This window comes from Prionailurus bengalensis, chromosome A3 (assembly GCF_016509475.1).
Source record: "Prionailurus bengalensis isolate Pbe53 chromosome A3, Fcat_Pben_1.1_paternal_pri, whole genome shotgun sequence".
In the NCBI taxonomy this organism is placed as follows: domain Eukaryota; kingdom Metazoa; phylum Chordata; class Mammalia; order Carnivora; family Felidae; genus Prionailurus; species Prionailurus bengalensis.
In genome coordinates, this window is record NC_057354.1 from 102,846,378 (window position 1) to 102,864,867 (window position 18,490).

At 50.7% G+C, this 18,490-nt stretch overlaps 1 protein-coding gene across 1 annotated transcript; it reads right to left on the reverse strand.

The window, feature by feature from the left end:
* On the reverse strand, window positions 1-6,855 carry NT5DC4 (5'-nucleotidase domain containing 4). Its single transcript, XM_043553328.1, is given in 16 exon segments — window positions 1-123; window positions 218-278; window positions 634-685; window positions 927-957; window positions 1,482-1,801; window positions 1,928-1,994; window positions 2,225-2,350; window positions 3,084-3,116; window positions 3,686-3,769; window positions 4,008-4,061; window positions 4,358-4,451; window positions 4,792-4,849; window positions 4,959-5,065; window positions 5,286-5,583; window positions 5,668-5,741; window positions 6,267-6,855. Coding segments are annotated over 16 exon segments (1,683 nt in total). The 5' UTR covers window positions 6,368-6,855.
* Between the last annotated feature and the right edge of the window lie 11,635 nt (window positions 6,856-18,490).

Below are 18,490 nucleotides of genomic sequence, written 5' to 3' on the forward strand. Positions count from 1 at the left end.
TCAGTCCTCCTGTAGCCGCACGCTGCTGTCATTCAGAGCATAGACCAGCAGAGGGCGCTGGCAGACAAGGACAAGTGGAGCTCTGCAGGAGTTGTGGAAAATCCTGTAACTGGGCTCAGGAACCTGGGACAGAGCAGATCAGGGCAGGCAGCCTGGAGGCACACCCCTGGCCCCCCAACCCTCACTAGGGGTCTCCTCACTCAGCTCCCACTCTTACCTGAATCTCCCTCTTGGTGGAGTTGATAACTTGCAGCCCATAACTGCTCCCTTCCATGTGCCTGGTGCAAAAACAGCCACATGACCCAGGAGAAAAGGAACGGTGCCTCCAAGCTCCAGGCACAACCTCCCTAGACCCCATGGAGGTCAGAGGACACTCCACAGGCACCCGGTGGAGTTGCCGGGCTGGGTGTGCACACCTGTGTGAGAGGGCAGGCATCCTGAGTTCGTGCTGAGTGGGTAAGGAGGAAGGATCTAGAGGTCACAATGCAACCCAAGGGGGTCAGAGGGATCCCCAAATCCAGTTTCCTAGGGAAGCCCAGCCTGGAACAGATCTTGGTTTCCTGACTACCCTGGCCAGGACCCTCCACCCCTCTCCCCTCTGCTAGCAGGGAGCATGGGCCAGGGCTCTCTCACTGGTACAGGTCTGCCAAGTGCACGTTCAGCCTCTTCAGCTCCTCCGTCCACTCTGAAAAGTAGACAGAGGACAGCAGGGGATGAGGGACAGCCCTGCCTACCTTTGTCTGCCCCAGGCCCAGTTCCACTGGTGAGGGTGGACAGGTCACCAGGGGTCTACACATCCCCAGCTATGTACATAACATCCCTCGCCCCTTCCTTACATCGATTGAGACTCAGCTCAGAGCAAAGCAGAAACAGCAAAGGTCCTGCGGGACAGGTGACGAAGCTAGTCAGGCAGTCAGGTGACTCACCCACGGTCACATGGTAATGAGTCAAACCCAGCTTTTAGAACAAACCCAAATTGTTTAGGCTCACAGCTACTCCTGACCCAGAGGATACTTCGAGTCATTCCCAGGTGTGGAACTGTACCTTCCTCTCTCTGAGAGTCCTCAGGTGAGTGGGGAGGGTACAGTCAGGTGAGGAAGGAATGCTCAGACTACAGAACCACCACAACACCCTGGAGTCAGGACACAGGTATTTGAGTCAGTTTGCCCTTTTCTGCCTGTGTGAATTTGGGCAAGTTTCCTTTTTTTTTTTTTTTTTTTTTAGTGTTTTTTAATTTATTTTTGAGACAGAGACAGAGCAGGGGAGGGGCAGAGTGAGAGGGAGACACGGAATCCGAAGCGGGCTCCAGGCTCTGAGCTGTCAGCACAGAGCCCAACGCAGGGCTCGAACTCACAGACTGTGAAATCATGACCCGCGCCAAAGTCAGACACTTAACCGACTGAGCCACCCAGGCGCCCCGAATTTGGGCAAGTTTCTTAACCTCTCTGGATCTCTGTTTCCTCTGTGTAAAGTAGATCCACTCTCATAAACCACAGAGTGAACAATATTATCACAGTTACTACTAACCCCCAACAGGGAAGAGGACAAGATGATGAAGGGGCAGGCCTCTGCACTGGTGGCCAGTGCCTCCCCCTACCTGGTCCTGAAGCCCCCCACACACACAGCTCACCCTTCTCTTGCTCCCAGATGCCAAGCTCCCGGAACAGCTCAGGAACCACCAGGCAAGTTCGCCAGTCCTGCCACTTCTTGGACTTGAGGCTGTCTCCAAAGATGTGATCCCCAATGTACAGGATATCCTTCCCCTGTACCCCGAGCAGCTCACACACTGTGTCCGAAGAGCCTGCCCCACCATGGGAGGACAGGCTTGCTCAGAGCCCCTCCTGTCCTGGTGGGCAGGTTGGGGACATGGGTTCCTAGTCTGGGGAGGGTGTCTGTGGAGGCACGGGGACAAGGCGGGAGCTGGTACCTCCAGAGTAAACCACACAGTGCTGGTGGGGCCCCATGTAGGTGCCCACGCGGAGCTTGCCTGAATCCTAGAAGAGGAGAGGGGCACCCTGGTCAGAGAGAGCAGAGCACTGGGAGTGGCCAGGATTACTATGGGGGCATGAGAGGAAGGAGGTGACAGAGAGTCCCAAAGGAGTCCCCTGGTTCCTCGTCTCCAGGGACAGAGTAGCAGAGAGGCAAATCCCTCTGCAGGGCAGGCCAAGCGTGAGGAACAGGGTCCCTCCCCACCTTGTGGCCCCTGGGTCAAGGTAGATGGGGCCTCAGCCCCTGCCCTTACCCTGTTGACCTGTCTCAGCACTGTCCCCTCAGCAAAGAAGCAGGGCTTCTGTGTGTCCACCACAGTCAGGTCGAAGTAGGACCTCCAGGGCCTGGCTGAGCCTTCAGCCTGTGGGGTTGTGAAGGGATGGGAGCGTGTGCAGACACACACATACACACACAGTCTGGAACATTGGACCCCGACACACCTCACAGCTCTTCCCTGGCCACCCACCAAGCTCTGGACTGGTGAAAGCTTGCCAGCCCTCAAGTCACATGCCCATCCATGCATCCTGGTCCTGACTCCTAGCCCTGTACACCCCTGGATTCGAGAACCACATGGTCTGCCTCCCCAGCATCCTTGACCATGACCACTCTGGCACAAGGAAGTGCTCAAAAGGTATTTATGGAAGCTGGTGTTGGACACTGTGCAGGCTCTCCTGTCAGCATTGGGATATGAGCACAATTGCTGAGTTAGAGCCCTGCTCACCTGTTTGCATGCCAGTGACACCTGGCATGGCACATGGTGCCACAGTGTATGTCACACACACTCCTCCCCTGGGCCTGCCACAACCTGATCTCACCCCCTTGCACCTCATTAAGCCCTTCCCCAAACAACCGACTGCCTCTTCATGGCTCTCTCCAAGGCCATCAGTGGCTTCCCTGATCCCTTGGCCTGGCTGAGGTCACTGCCTCCCACCCACTGCAGAGGCTCCAGCAAAGCCCATGCATGTGAAATGCCCCCTCCCACGCTTGGTTCTTCCTCAGGGGGAGGGCCAGGCATGGGAGAGGCCCTCAGCACCGTGGCCTGGCCTGGTCCTCCTCCTGGTACAGCCCACCCCAGCCCGGCATGTGGCACTCACCTCACTAATGCCAAACAGGTAGGTCGTGATGGCCTGGCAGAGACAGGGCAAGGGTCAGAGCACCCAGGTGGGGTGGGCCAGGGGCTGCTGCCTGCCTGTGCCCTCACCCCACAGGATATGCTGGGGACCACAGGAGCAAGATGGGGAGAAATTTCTTAATCCACTGAGACCTTAATAAAGGCCAAGAAATAGAGCCCCTGGGTGGCTCAGTCCATTGAGCATCTGACTTCAGCTCAGGTCATGATCTCACAGCTCAAGAGTTTGAGCCCCATGTCAGGCTCTGTGCTGACAGCTCAGAGCCTGGAGCCTGCCTTGGATTCTGTGTCCTCCTCTCTCTGCCCCTCCTTTGCTTGTCCTCTCTCTCTCTCTCTCTCTGTCTCTCTCTCTCTCTCAAAAAAAAAACATTAAAAAATTTTTTTTCAAGGCCAAGAAATGGAACCCAAAATGCCAACCAGACCATGGGGGTACCACGGCCTTTGCTCTTTCCTACTCCTCACTGTTCCTACAGGGCCTCAGTTTCCTTCAGGGGCCAAGAAAGGCAGATTCCAATGTCCTCTGGGCTCTAATGGCTGAGGGTCCCACCCCTCCATCCACACACTTACATCCGTGTAGTTGTAGCTGCTGTTTGTAGCCAGAAATACTTTCCCAACTTCCTTCATCTTACCTAGCAGGATGGGGATTCGCACCTGGAGCAGAGGCAGAGGTCAGTCACTTCCAGGGGTGGGGTCTCCCCCAGCTGCCCTGGGATCCCTTTCTCAGCTCGCAGCCTCCCAGGCACGGGGCTCCAGGCCAAGCAGGAAAGTTTGTGAGCAAGACGAGGCCACAGAGCTCTGCCCACATCTTGAGCGGGGGAGACAGGGACACAGCTCCACTGCCATGGGGAGGAGGGGGACAAAGGGACAGGCCTGGTCATGACCCACTCACATCCTTCTCCACGTATTTGTCCAAGTCTTCCAGGGTCTTCTCCTTCAGACAGCCCTGCAGGGGGGAGCAGAGTGTGTGTGTGTGTGTGTGTGTGTGTGTGTGTGTGTGTGTGTGCAGGTGTGCATGTGCATGCATGTGTGTGTGTGTAAGGGTGTGCACACATGCATGTGCATGCAGGTGTGCGTGTGCATGCATGCCCACCTGCATGCATGCGTCCAAGGTGCAGGAGCCCAGACCATAGTCCTCAGCGGGAAGGAAAGAGGAAATTCTGTGGAGGCTGGAGCCATTGGGCCATACCCAGCAGAGCCAAAGGCAGACAGGTCAAGGGTCCTGGGGTCCTGGGCACTCACCGACTGGTGGACATTATCCATGGCATCACTCACGTCCTGGAAGAGGCTTCGGAAGGACATGAAGAGGTTCCCATGCTGATAGCCAGTGTCACAGCTGGGGCAGGACAGGCTTGAGAACAAGACAGGCTGATAAGGGGGCCTGAGGTGACCCCTCAGCCCAGATCCTATACCAGAGTCACCCCTCAAACCACACTGAACTTATGTCCCAACCATGCTGGAAGGGATATCACCCTGTGCTGAGCGTCATCCCTTGGGAGGGCACCAGTTACAAGGTGTGGGGGGGACAGCCTGCAGTGAAAGCCTTCCCACTGAGTTCCTAGAGCCCCTCAGGAAGGGTCTCTGCTCTTTGGCAGGGACCCCACTTCAGCACTTGGGCTCTGGGCAGTGGCAGCATCCTGTTGGTGACCCAGGGCTGGACAGTGCACAGGACTCACTTGGTGTAGTGGGAGCAGCCAGAGAAGAAGTCCACCAGGCAGGCACACAGGTAGATTTCTGGGGTGGAGAGGCCAGTCAGTCGCTGGCCCAGGGATCCAGAGCAACCCACCCAGGCCAGAGCTGTGTCCCCGAGGACCACCTCCCACACCCCTTATCCAGCCCTCACCAGGCAGGTTGGAGAGCGTGTTGAGGATGTGGAACCTCTGCAGGTTGTCCCTCTGAGCGAACTTGCTGGGGTAGAAGCTCCAGATCTCTGCCCTGGGGAGGGAGCAGGCTGGGTGAGGTCAATGCCCCTCCCTAGTTCCTCCTAGCTGTGCACTCAAGCCCTGCACTCAAGCTGGTGCCTACCCCCTGCTCCTTCCCACCTCCGCCCACCCCTGCTGTCCCTCTTTTATCCAGCTGGCATTATTGAGCCTCTGCTGTGTCCTGAGTCTCTCCTCCCCCGCCTTCTTCTTTCCTCCATCATCCTTTCCCCCTTCCCTGGGTCCCTTACTCCGAGAGGAAGGTGAAGCCATGGGTGCCCAGCCGCACGTTCCCATGGGTGTCCACCTTCAGCAGGTTCCCATAGAGCACATCAAACACCAGCCCCCGAGGGAGAGAGCGCAGAGGCTGTGGATGGGGGTTCCAGAGCTGACTACCGGCCACAGCCTCCCACCCCAGCAAGCTCCCGCACCTGGTGGGGAAGGCGGGGTCATAGGTGTAGTGCAGGATATGACGCAGCTACCCAATGCACACCAGACGCTCCAGTAGTAACTCAAAGACCAGTGCCTCATAGGCTGGGGACTTGTAGGCTGTGGGAACCAAGCAGAACCAGGCCGGCTGGTGCCTACCCCCTGCTCCCCGAGCCCCAAATACCCTGCTCCCTCCCTCCCTACCAGCCAGGGTGTAGTCCATGTCAAAGCCAAAGCAGCGAATCTTCCCCAGCACCAACCTGCAATTGACAAAAATCCTGGGGAGGGGAAGAAGAATGTTGGAATCAGCCCCTCAGCTCCCCAAGCTCCGTTGGGTCTGAGTGGGTCTGAGCGCGTCTGAGCACACGCGTGTGAGCATGTGTAAGTGTGGACAGGGAGCTTCCGAAGAGGAGCAGCTCACCATGCGGGAGTGTGCTGTGGGCATCCCTGTGGGTGTGCAATTATCGTCTGGGGTGTCACTTTTTTGAGTGGGGTCACTGTGTCCAAGTTCAGAGATGTGTTTGTCACAAATGGGCAGCCCTGGTCACCATACGGGAGGGAAGTGGAGGGCACGCCCTCCCTGCCTGAGTGTATATTGTTGCTGTTTCCAGGTAACAGGTCGCTGCCCACTTAGAGAGAAGGGGTCCCCATGCAAGCACAGGTGCTTGTCAGCGTTTTGAGTGTCACCATATCTGTGTATTTAAAGGAGTCACCCATGCTGTATAATGAGGAGTATGTCAGGAAATGGGGTGTTTACGGGCTGAGATGCCCCCGAACCCCACCCCAAGTGCCCATCTAGACACCGCTGGTGCCAGTCCTACTTCAGGACTTGAGAGGAGACCAGGCGCTGTGGCTCCCCTTGGGGCTCCCTTTGCTCTCCCCCATCCACGCTGGCCATCACCATGAAGAGCGAACAGGAGGCAATGGTTCCTTCCCCAGCCACCTGCTCACTATCAGTGGGAGCCAGCAGCTTCCTTATCCCTCAAACACTTCGGACACCACTGACCCAGCTGGCCCCACCCTGGGCCCCCATCTCCTCTTTTGGGGGAGGAGTAATCCATGTTAGTCTCTGGTATCCCCTCCTTTCTTCAAAAAGGAAAGCAGTTATGATCAAGGAAGAACAATCCATCGATATTATACCACCTCTATTTCTAGGGCTTATGCCTCCAAGGACTTCAACCACCTAGAGCCCTTCAACCCAGGATGAAGCAAACATAGGGGTTACAAAGGCAGGAGACTCATGTGCTTCAAAAAATAAACAAGCCTTGGGGCACCTGGGGGGCTCAGTCGGTTAATCTCTGACTCTTGGTTTGGGCTCCAGACGTGATCTTACGGTCTGCAAACTCAAGCCCGACTCAAGCTCTTCATTGACAGTGTGGAGCCTGCTTGGGATTCTCTCTCTCTCCCCCTCTCTCTCTGCCACTTCCCTATTCATTCTCTCTCTCTCTCTCTTTCAAAATAAATGAATAAACTTTTAAAATAATAATAAAAGAGACTTTAATAAATACATAAAGAACTCAGGACTCTTGCTCTATGCACAACTCTCACACACTTGGCAATCAATTTCCCAGCCAATGCCACTTGAAGGAATAATTGCTTAAAAGCATGCCACGAGCTATAGGAAGTGGCAGATGACAAGAATCTCAGAAAAAATTACAAAAGTGAGAGCAGAGCAATTGAGACCGTTTAGTGTGGAGCTGTAAACAGCTCTGAGGGCCCACAATGCTGATTTTACAAGAAAGCACTGAGGCCTCCATTTAGAACTTTCGTCTGGATTATCTAAAAAGACATATGATGTAGCATGTCCTCTTTTAAAAAAGAAGACAAGGGGTGCCTGGGTGACTTAGTCGGTTAGGCATCCGACTTTGACTCAGGTCATGATCTCACAGTTCATGGGTTTGAGCCCCACATCGGGCTCTGTGCTAATAGCTCAGAGCCTGGAGCCTGCTTCAGATTCTGTGTCTCCCTCTCTCTCTGCCCCTTCCCTGCTGGCACTCTCTCTCTCTCTCAAGCATAAATAAACATTTAAAAATTTTAAAAATATATAAAAATAAAAAGGAAGACAAGGGACACCTGGGTGGCTTAGTCAGTTGAACATCTGTCTGACTCTTGATTTCAGCTCAGGTCATGATCTCATGGTTTGTGAGATCAAGCCTTGAGTTGGACTCCAGACTGAGCATGGAGCCCGCTTGGGATTCTCCCTCTCTCCCCTCTCTTTCTGCCCCTCTTTTGCTCACTCTCTCTCTCTCTCTCTCTCAAAATAAATAAACTTTTAAAAATAAAAATAAATAAAAAGGAAGGAAAGTTTATGATGCACTTAAAATTCTCTCTAAAATGACTACACTTGGGGCACCTGGGTGGCTCAGTCGGTTAAGCGTCCGACTTCGGCTCAGGTCATGATCTCACAGTCCGTGAGTTCAAGCCCCACGTCGGGCTCTGTGCTGACAGCTCAGAGCCTGGAGCCTGCTTCAGATTCTGTGTCTCCCTCTCTCTCTGACCCTCCCCCATTCATGCTCTGTCTCTCTCTGTCTCAAAAATAAATAAAACATTTAAAAAAACTTTTTATAAAAAAAATAAAAAATAAAATAAAATAAAATGACTATACTTGGGGGGCCTGGGTGGTTCAATCGATTAAGCATCTGACTATTGATTTCAGCTCAGGTCATGATCTCACCATTCATGAGTTTAAGCCTGCTTGGGATTCTCTCTCTCTCTCCCTCTCTCTCCCTCTACCCCCATCATGTACTCTCTCTCTCAAAATAAATAAATAAATTTTTAAAAATAAATAAATAAAATGACTAAAGGAAATAAGACACTCTTACAGGGATAAAAATTATCTGGAAAAAACATATTTCAAAGGAGTAGTTCTTTCCTTTACAATGCCAGATGAACAACTATTAGAATGATAAAGCAAAAATATGGAGGTACAGGAGTTACATTCCTTCACTGGATGGATGGATGGGGTGGATGGATGGATGGATGGATGGACGGATGGATGATGGATGGAGGGAGCGAGGGAGGGAGGGATGGATGGATAGATGCATGGATGGATGGATGGGTAGATGGATGGATGGATGGATGGATGCATGCATGCATGCATGCATGCATGCGTGCATGGTTGGATGGATGGATGGATGGATGGATGGATGGACAATTAGATGAGCAGACAGATGGACAGAAAGTGGGCCATAAATGGCAGGCTTTATTGAGAGTGTCGGAGGAAAATCAAGCTTTAGAAATCAGGAGGACTTCCAGAGTCCCCTTCACTCATAACCTTGTGCTTTCTGCTTGTCTTAGCGGAACCTTTTAAAAAGTGCCCTTTCCCATATTGCATGGTTCCTGTCTAGTCAGAAACAAAGGGAGGGCTACCCGGTTATAGGAAATCACTGGGAAGTTCCTAGCCCTCCCACTGGGAGTTAAGTTAACATGGCAAAACTCTTTTTTTCCTATAGCTGAACTTAGGGTTCCATCCCAAGCTTCCCTTTTACCTGAGGACAGGAAGGTCATCCAGTGATGTTTAGGTACACTCTGTCACCTCAGCACTTTCTTGGGCCACTTCTCCAAGTGCACTCTCAGCCATCTCCTAGGGCTGACTGAACATTGTGGGGTTTACGCCTGGCCGTGCTGCTAGTTGGTAGCTGGTGCTGTCCATCACTTCTCCATGGGGCCTGGTGGCACCTGCAGTGGCACAGGTGGGGGCCTGCACCTCCTTATGTTGCTCTCTGCTGAGGTGGTGAGTCTCTGCTCCCATCCCAGGACATGCAGAGCCCCTCGGCTAACTGTAGGTCCAGCTGGGGAGGGACGTTGGGGCTGTCACAGAGCCCTCTTGGCCATGATCCCTGTGCCACTGTCACACTTGTGACATCTGCCGCATTTCAGAGCCCCTTCAGGAAGAGATTTGTCAAAATAACCGTAAAGAATCCCTGTGAGCCAGGCCTTATAATGACCCCATAAAACGGGCCTACTGCTATTCTGAATTTACAAGTGACCAAACCAAGGCACCAAGGAGTTTAGCATCTTGCCCAGGGTCACAAAACTAGCAAGCAGCAGAGCAGGGACTGAACCCAGAGGCCAGGCACCAACATCGGTGCTCTGGTCCCCACAAATGTTCTTCCAACAGTGTGCTAGTCAGTGCTTCTCAAGCTGTGACGTGCATGGGAACCATCTGGGGTCTGGTTAAATGCAGCTTCTGATTCAGCAGGTCTGGGGTGGTACCCGAGATTTTGCATTTCCGACAAGTGCTCAGATCATCACCAGCATGATGCTGGCCTGCACCACATTTGAGTGGCAAGAGTGGAGTATTAGCCTGCACGTGCAAATCCCCTGGGGAGCTATAAACTTTCTGATGAGTGAGAATCAGCCAGGCAAATGCAGGTAGAGGGGCATTCGAGTCCAGGGTCACCACGGCTAGTGCTGAGTGACAGTGTGGCAGATGGACCCCCTCCCTCTCTGAGATTTACATATAACTGGTCCAGAGATGGACCTAAGCACTGGGCATACTTTGCCCCCTGGGTGAGTCTAATGTACAACAAAGTTTCAGGATCTTGCTTTACAAAGACATTTAACAGGGGCACCTGGGTGGCTCAGTCGGCTAAGCGTCCGACTTCAGCTCAGGTCATGATCTCACACTCTGTGAGTTCGAGTCCTACATCGAGCTCTGTGCTTACAGCTCGGAGCCTGGAGCCTGTTTCAGATTCTGTGTCTCCCTCTCTCTCTGCCCCTCCCCTGCTCATGCTCTGTCTCTCTCTGTCTCAAAAATAAATAAAAACATTAAAAAATGTTTTTAAAAAAAGACATTTAACAAATCAAGCCAACACTAGATATATGGGTACACATAAGAGGCTGAAGCCACCTTATCCTTGGGCCTTGGGAATCTTGTTCTTCATGGAAACACCCAGTATTTATTGAAAACTCTGTCTTTACACATGAAACGATGCTCAACATCACTCATCATCAGGGAAATCCAAATCAAAGCCACACTGGGATACCAACTCACACCGGTCAGAGTGGCTAAAATGACAGATCCCAGAAACTATAGATGCTGGCAAGGATGTGGAGAAATGGGAACCCTCTTGCACTGCTGGTGGGAATGCAAACTGGTGCAGCCGCTCTGGAAAACAGTGTGGAGGTTCCTCAAAAAATTAAAAATAGACCTACCCTATGACCCAGCAATAGCACTGCTAGGAATTTACCCAAGGGATACAGGAGTGCTGATGCATAGGGGCACTTGCACCCCTATGTTTATAGCAGCACTTTCAACAATAGCCAAATTATGGAAAGAGCCTAAATGTCCATCAACTGATGAGTGGATAAAGAAGATGTGGTTTATATATACAATGGAATACTACTTGGCAATGAGAAAGAATGAAATCCTGCCATTTGCAGCAACGTGGATGGAACTGGAGGGTATTATGCTGAGTGAAATAAGTCATTCAGAGGAAGACAGATATCGTATGTTTTCACTCATCTGTGGATCCTGAGAAACGTAATAGAAGACCATGGGGGAAGGGAAGGGGGAAAAAGTAGTTACAAACAGAGAGGGAGGGAGGCAAACCATAAGAGACTCTTAAATACAGAGAACAAACTGAGAGTTTGAGGGGGTGGGGGAGAGGGGAAAGTGGGTGCTGGGCACTGAAGAAGGCAATGTTGGGATGGGCACTGGGTGTTGTATGGAAGCCAATTTGACAATAAATTATATTTTAAAAATAAAAATAAAAGCCTGATATTAAAAAAAGAAGAAGAAAGAAAGAAAACTGTGTCTTTAGTTCCTTTTCTCATTTGATTCTCACCTCAGCGTTGTGCTGTGGATATTGTTATGATTACCATCCTCTTCCCTTTCTAGAGATGGAAACTGGCCACACCAGGTTAGGGACGTGCTCTAGAAACCTCTGTCATTCCCTGAGCCTTCACTTTTCAATTCACTGATCCTCCTCTTAAAGCCCTGCTGCCACCACAGACAATACTACCACCATCTTTCTGGAAGTTTCCAGGGGAAACATCCCCTTCCTTCCACTTTCCCTGCACTCTGCCCTTGAGTCTCAGTCACCACCCCATCCCAGTTGGTGGGGACCATGGAGGGAGACAGTCACCTCCCTTCTGGGGTCATTGGTCCTTCTTCCACTTGGCCTAGTGGTGCGCAGGGGTGAGAATAGAAATCCCTACAGTTGCACTGGGCCAGGAGCAGCTCCAGGTAGAAAGCATTGGAGGGCAGGAAGGGAGGGGTCAGCAGCCAGATGTTTTTGTTGGGCTCGTAAATCCTCTACAAGCCTGGCCGCTATCTCCTGTTGCATCACGTAGGACATGTATACAGCATGGGACCTGGGCCTGTCCCATGGTCCCATGGGACATTCCTAGAATGACAACCCCCTCTCCACACAGTGTTTGCAGTAAGCAATCACTGCCCCGAGGGACACCGGGTTTCATGCAGATCCAGTCACGAAAATGTCCATTTCCTTTGAATCCTCCAGTTCTGAGAAGCCATCCTTTACAAAGTCATATAGAAAGGAGAAAAGCCTAAATGTGAAAAGATGACTCATGAAGAGGCATAGGCCACTTCGGTGTGAAGCTCAAGAGCAAATCTGTTATTTTTAAATTGTTGAACAAACTTTACTAACTGTGGTTAAGAAGATGAACTCAAAAACTGCTGAAGACATAGCGCCATCCGAGGAGAGAAAAAACAGAACACAAAACGGCATTTGCACTGGTGTGCCCACCATTTACACAATGCACGCACAAAAGCACTGGAGAAAATAACCCAAAACAAACAACGGCTTAATGTGCATAGGAATCATCCAGGGCCTGGTTAAAATGTAGGATTATATTTATTTTTCTTAATGTTTATTTATTATTTTTGAGAGAGAGAGAAAGAGAGACAGAGCGTGAGCAGGGAGGGGCAGAGAGAGGGGGAGACACAGAATCCAAAGCAGGCTCCAGGCTCGGAACTGTCAGCACAGAGCCCGACGCGGGGCTCAAACTCACAAACCACGAGATCATGACCCGAGCCGAAGTTGGATGCTCAACCGACTGAGCCACCCAGACACCCCAAAATGCAGGATTATATTTAATTTCTTGTCTTTAGTATCTAAATTTTCTGATATGTGACTCGATAATACAAAATAAACTGCATAAAATGACACGGAAACTCAAGAAATACTTAACGCCAAATGAAACCAGAATATAAATGTTATGTAATTACTATTTAATACTTTAAGTAATTTTTGTTTTTGTTTTTGTTTTTGCATTCCACGAGCACCTGTCCTGAGCCAGGCACTGAGCACTGAGGGATAAGCAACCCAACAGTACTGCCCACCGTATAAGCCAATATCTAGCACCCATATCCTGAGCACAACATGATGCTGCCCATGAGGTCCAGAGGCAGCCAGCCAGAGGGACAGGGGAACACCTCTGTTAGCGGGGAGGGCAGTTCCAAGAGAAGGTGACTCCCACCTCTTGAAAAGAACAAGAGCTCCCCAGGCAGACCATGTGAAGAATTCCCAGCAGAGCAACTACAGGAATGAAAGGAAGAAGGGGTGCGATGAGCCCCCAACTGTTTCTGGGGGACCCAAAGACGTAGGACAGGGGAACAAGGCCAGATCAGGAGAGGTCCTATGTCCTACTAAAGAACTTGACCTTGACCCTGTAGGTGGTGGGAAACCCTGGCAGCATTTTGAGCAGAATGAGGATAAGATCCCCCATAGTTTAAAGCTGCCTCTGGTGGCAGTGCCAGCTAGGACAAGGGACAGCTACTGGCAAGTTACTGCAGTAGCCCAGGCAGGAGCTGTGGCATGCCTGAATTAATTGAGAGGGGAAGGCTGGCCAGAGAGTCACTGGGTTAGTCAGGGCCTGGGGACCTATTAACTGCGGGTGATCCTAAGGAAGGAAGAAGCTAGGATACTCAAGAGGCATCACAGCAGGGGCCACCAACCCAGAGACGGCAGCAGGAAATGAAGGGGCTTGTTGGGAGAGCATGAGGCAGGGAGAGAGCTCTGGGTCTACAAACCCTCACCTGAAGCCCATGGGGCCAGATACATTTCAGAATTTAGTATTTCCTGAGTTTAAGAAGGTAACACATGATTTACCATATATATGCATGATCACACCCTTGATGGGTCTGAGACAACAGCCCGCAATCAAACGCATTGACATTCCTGCAGCCAACATATAAATATTCATTCACATGAAGTGGGCATAAAAAGACAACAAACAAGTTCATGGCAGGGCCCAATCAAGGCTTACCACCGAATGAGTTTGGGAAACCCTTTCATGTTGGGGTCTAGGGATTGAAGAGGAAGGATGCTGCATCCGTATCTGTGGTCGCTAATGATCCAGCAGGGCCCTTCAGGAGAGACGAGAGCTGAGGACGGAGCCCCAGAAACAACCACACTGAGATGGAGACGAGAGAGGAGACAGCAAAGGAGGCTGAGAGGGAGCTGCCAGGTTTGTAGGACGGAAGTAGGAAGGGCTGTCCCAGAAACCACAAGAGGAAAGAGGGAGCCGGGAGCAGGGACAGTGACACAGAAAGGCCAAGTCAGAGAAGCCCCAAATGTCCCCCTACATAAGGCAAAGGTAGGTCATAGGAGACCTGGACCAGTGAGCCATGAGTGGCAAGATGACAGCAGCTACGCGGGAGTAGAGGGCAGGGAAGCAGGAGCAGCACGGGAGAGGCTCCCCTTTGCAGGAGTCTTTGCCACAGAAGAAATGAGCTTGGGCGCAGTGGCCAAACTGCCAAAGCCAGAAAACATGGCGGGGGTGCCAGACCGGGGGATCAGTGAGCAAAAAGAGGGCGAACGAAGGAAAGCGGGTTATGGAGATGATGTGTGTCCACCAACAGACGTGGATGAGAATGTTCATGGCATCTTTATCCATAATAATCCCAATCTGGAAACAACCCAAATGCCCGTCAGCACCAGAACAGACACGTCCACCTGTTGGAACTAGCAGTGAAGAGTAAATTGTGCCATCCACACTAGCAGGGCTGAATCTTACAGACACACAAAGCAGAAGAATTCATGTACTTTACTCTATGTACGCTGTACCTCAATTAAAAAAATTAGGGTTGATGGAATTTAAGGTTTCAGGGGTGGAGCAGTCTGGGAGATGAGAAGGCCAAGTGTTGTCTTGCAGGCTGGAGCCAAAGTAGGTCCAAGGGAGCCTGACAGAGTTTGGGAGGGGAGGGAGCTCTGTGCTCCGAGGACACAGAAATCACTCGCTAGTTTACACAGATGATTGTAAAACAGGTCGGAGAACTATTCTTGCAAGTGGATTGGGCAGCAGTGGTTAACTCACGGGCTCCGCTCCACTGAGGCTGCCCGGCGTCCCTACCCGGACTGTGCGCAGACCTGACTCTCCATCTCCGCCGCAGCGTTCGCTGGGCAGTACTGTGGACACCGCAGCCACCACCACTTGCTCGCCGCCCCCCACCCGCACACCCTCACAAGGGCCAAACCTGGACACAGATGTGTTCGGGACACCATATGAGGGGAGCGGCCCTTGCCGACCCCGTTTACAGTCAGGCTGGTTGCAGGCTCCTTTTACCCTTGGCTTGAGCTCCCAAGGAGCTTTCTGAGAATTCTCCCTCCTCCATCCACCCACCAGCCAGCCGCTCCAGGGCCAGCATGCGGATGACACAGGACTCACCCAGAAGGCCTCAGGGAGCCACGAACCATAGGTGCCCCGCATAGCAGCCATTATCATTCCAAATAACTATCAACCAAAAATGCTTCCAGTGTTTCCTTCCTGAGTCTTACCTTTCTCTTCCACAAAATCGCGAGGTCTATGTTACTTTTTGGAGGGACACGTTGGAGAGACATGAGGGTGGTCGCTCCGTCAGGGCAGGGTGACAGTTCACAGATTTGTCACATCCAGACTAAGCGAGGCACAGCAGCGCCCCACGAGGCCCAGGGCGGCAGCCCAGGTGCGTCTCTGGGGTTCTGGGCAGCACAAGCTAAGCTCTGTGCAAAGATTCTAGGTCGGCAGGAGACCGACCTAATTAAACACACGGGCTTATTCTTAGACAAGGAGCCCCAGTTAAGGCCCCAGGGCAGCCACGGCGTGCAGGCACAGCCCTAGAGGTGACCGGAATAATTATTTTTTTTAAAGAGCTGTTACTTACTTCTGACATTAAAAGTCATACATATTCATCATAGGACATGTGGAAAATACAGAAAGTGCAGAAAAGAAAACGCCATCCAGAGATAACCACTATTTTCGCTCACAGTCTTGTCCTATACACATTTACATGCTTGACACTTGGTGGAAATGCTTACTCACGTAATGTAAGTGAAAAAATATGCCAAATTATCAAGAGCATGATCTCATATTTGTTACATAAATCAGGAATGTCACATGGATATAGTCTGTATCCTGTTGATTTCACTCCGTATCAAAATGCAGACATCTCCCCCATTCATTCAACATTCAGCTACTTGAGTTTTATGGCTGCAGAGTATCCATCATATAGAATAAAGTATAAACTACCACCCTGTGATGGGGCACTTAGGTGGTTTCCAACTTTTCAAATAACTCTATTATGAACCTCCCTGCACATCTCCGATTATTTTCTTGACCTAGATTTCCAGAAGACAAAGTATTTTAGGACTCTCATTATACCTTGCCAAACGGCTTTCTCACCATTTGAAGGAACCGGTACGGCCACTAGCACAGTGGGGGATATCGTACTGCTCGTGGCATATCTTGACTCCTGTAATAACAACCAGAACTTCTTTATCACTTGGTGGGAAATCCAGATCAAACACAGAGGCCACTGTTAGCAGGTAACGAGCTCCTCAGAACCATCTTGCACTCTGACTAAGCACAGCCCTGCACTGTTTCCCCGCATAAGTCGGTTTTCACAAGGTGAGGCTGCTGTAACAAACAATCCTAGAGTTTTAGGGGCTTACAACAAGGAAGGCTTATTTCCCACCCACATGACTCATAAGATGTGGTTCGACTGCAGCTTTTTTCCAAATGTCTTCTTGTTCTGGGACCCAGGCTGACCGAACAACCCCCGTCTCCATTCTCATGTCCAAACACAAAGAGACTGAGCAGAAGTCCACCCTGGCTCTGATGGCCTTGACTTGGACATGGCAGGCATCAACCCCACTCACTTCCATTGGCCCAGGGAGGTAATGTGATCGAGCCTGATGCCAATGAAGTGAAGTGTCTACTCTTCCCACGGGGACACACTGAAGGTGCGTTGGGGAGTACAGAATCCCCTACAGAGTGGACAGAAAATACCTGGGAACAAAATTACAATTGACCACAGCCATGAGCCCTCAGAAACAATGCTTGGTATGCGCCATCACCTCCTGGTACTGAAGCTGACATCAAGAACGTTCGGCAATCAGAATCCTTCATCATACTGGAAATGCCCATACCCTAAAAGTTTCCCTGGTGGCTGATGGAGGGGGTCACCTAGGTTTGCCTTCTGTGCAAATACAAGAAAAAATACATATGTTTGTGTGTATTTGGGTCTACATATTTATAGGTAACTCCATTGGAAATAGTAAAGATACATTGTTAAATTTTTAAAAGGCAAAAGTGGGGTGCCTGAGTGGGTCAGCCTGTTAAGTGAATGACTCTTGATTTTGGCTCAGGTCATGATCTTGCAGTTCGGGAGATTGAGCCCTATGTCTGGCTCTGTGCTACAGCCTGCTTGGGATTCTCTCTCTCCCCTGCTCTCTCTCTGCCCCTACCCCACTCTCTCTCTCTGTCTCAAAAATAAATAAATAAACATTGAAAAAAATAAAAGGTAAACAGAAGCCTTATGTAAAGAGGGCTACCATTTATTTTTAAAAGAGACAGAATACATAATACATATAATTTATGCTTATATATGCATTAGATATCTTTAAAACATTAATAAGAAGCTGGTAACAGTGGTTATTTTAGGAAAGCGAACCAAGGGACTGATGGCGGAGGGGAGAGACTTACTTTTCACTCTATATTCGTTTCTTTACCATTTGAATTGTTTTCCTTGCATCTGTATTGCCTTTAATTGCCCTTTTCCAATCCTTTCTCCTTCGGCCAGCACAGTGTCACTCCTCTTCCTCCAGTTGCTCCCACGTTAGGATGCCCTCACTCCCACACCTAGGGCCTCAGAAAGCTGAATTTCCAGAAAGCACTGGAAACCCCAAGAAAAACAAATAGCAACAGTTACAAAGCAAAAAAAAAAAAGTTCAAGCTCCAACAGGCCAGGCCACCTCACATGGTTGTGCAGATCATGCTCGTGACTGCCTACCAGAGAAAAACCCCTTCCAGGAAGGTGAGATCAAAAGATAGAGCTGAACTGCTCTTGCATGAGTCAGGAGTCTTGCTCCCGAGAGACTCGGAGAGCAAAGGAGACAGAGGGAAAGCAGCAACATTTGCAGAGGAAGCCAGTAGTGCCCCAAGATAGGGCAGTTTAAAGATGGGGCTGCCTAATGTGCCCCTGGCTGCCAAGACCCCTCCTCTGTCTTCCTCACATCCCCAGGTGTGCTCCAAATCTTCAGAAAAGCCTCCTGGACCCAACATGCTTGGTGTGAGCAGACCCCTTTGTAGAAATATAAAAGGCTAAAAAAAATAAGAAATAAAAAATAAAAAATAAAATAAAGGGCTGACATTTACCATCTGGATGCGTGGAACAGGGACAGAACCCATGGGGGCGGGAGCTGAAGTCAGAGATAACAGGAGAACATAATCCCCAGGGAAATGGTGAGGAGTCTGGAGAGTGCTTTGGATTTCTAGAGGGCATGGGATGTGGAGTTCAAATCAAGCTGCCATCTAGACAAGCCTGGAGCCCACAGCAGTCGCTGGGTTTCACAAACAAAGGTGCTTGGAATATCCTGCATTGAGTGGCTGTGGTGAGGGTGCTCTACACACCATCAGGAACCCATGACTGGGATTATCAGGGGAGGCTCACATTCTCGGACGCCTTTTCCACACCCTGGAAAACCCCAAAGGCCAGCAGTGCTGTATTCACAGCACATTTGCATAGGACACTGTGTCACTGATCTGGGACACTTTGCTTGATTACCTGTACGAGCTCTTG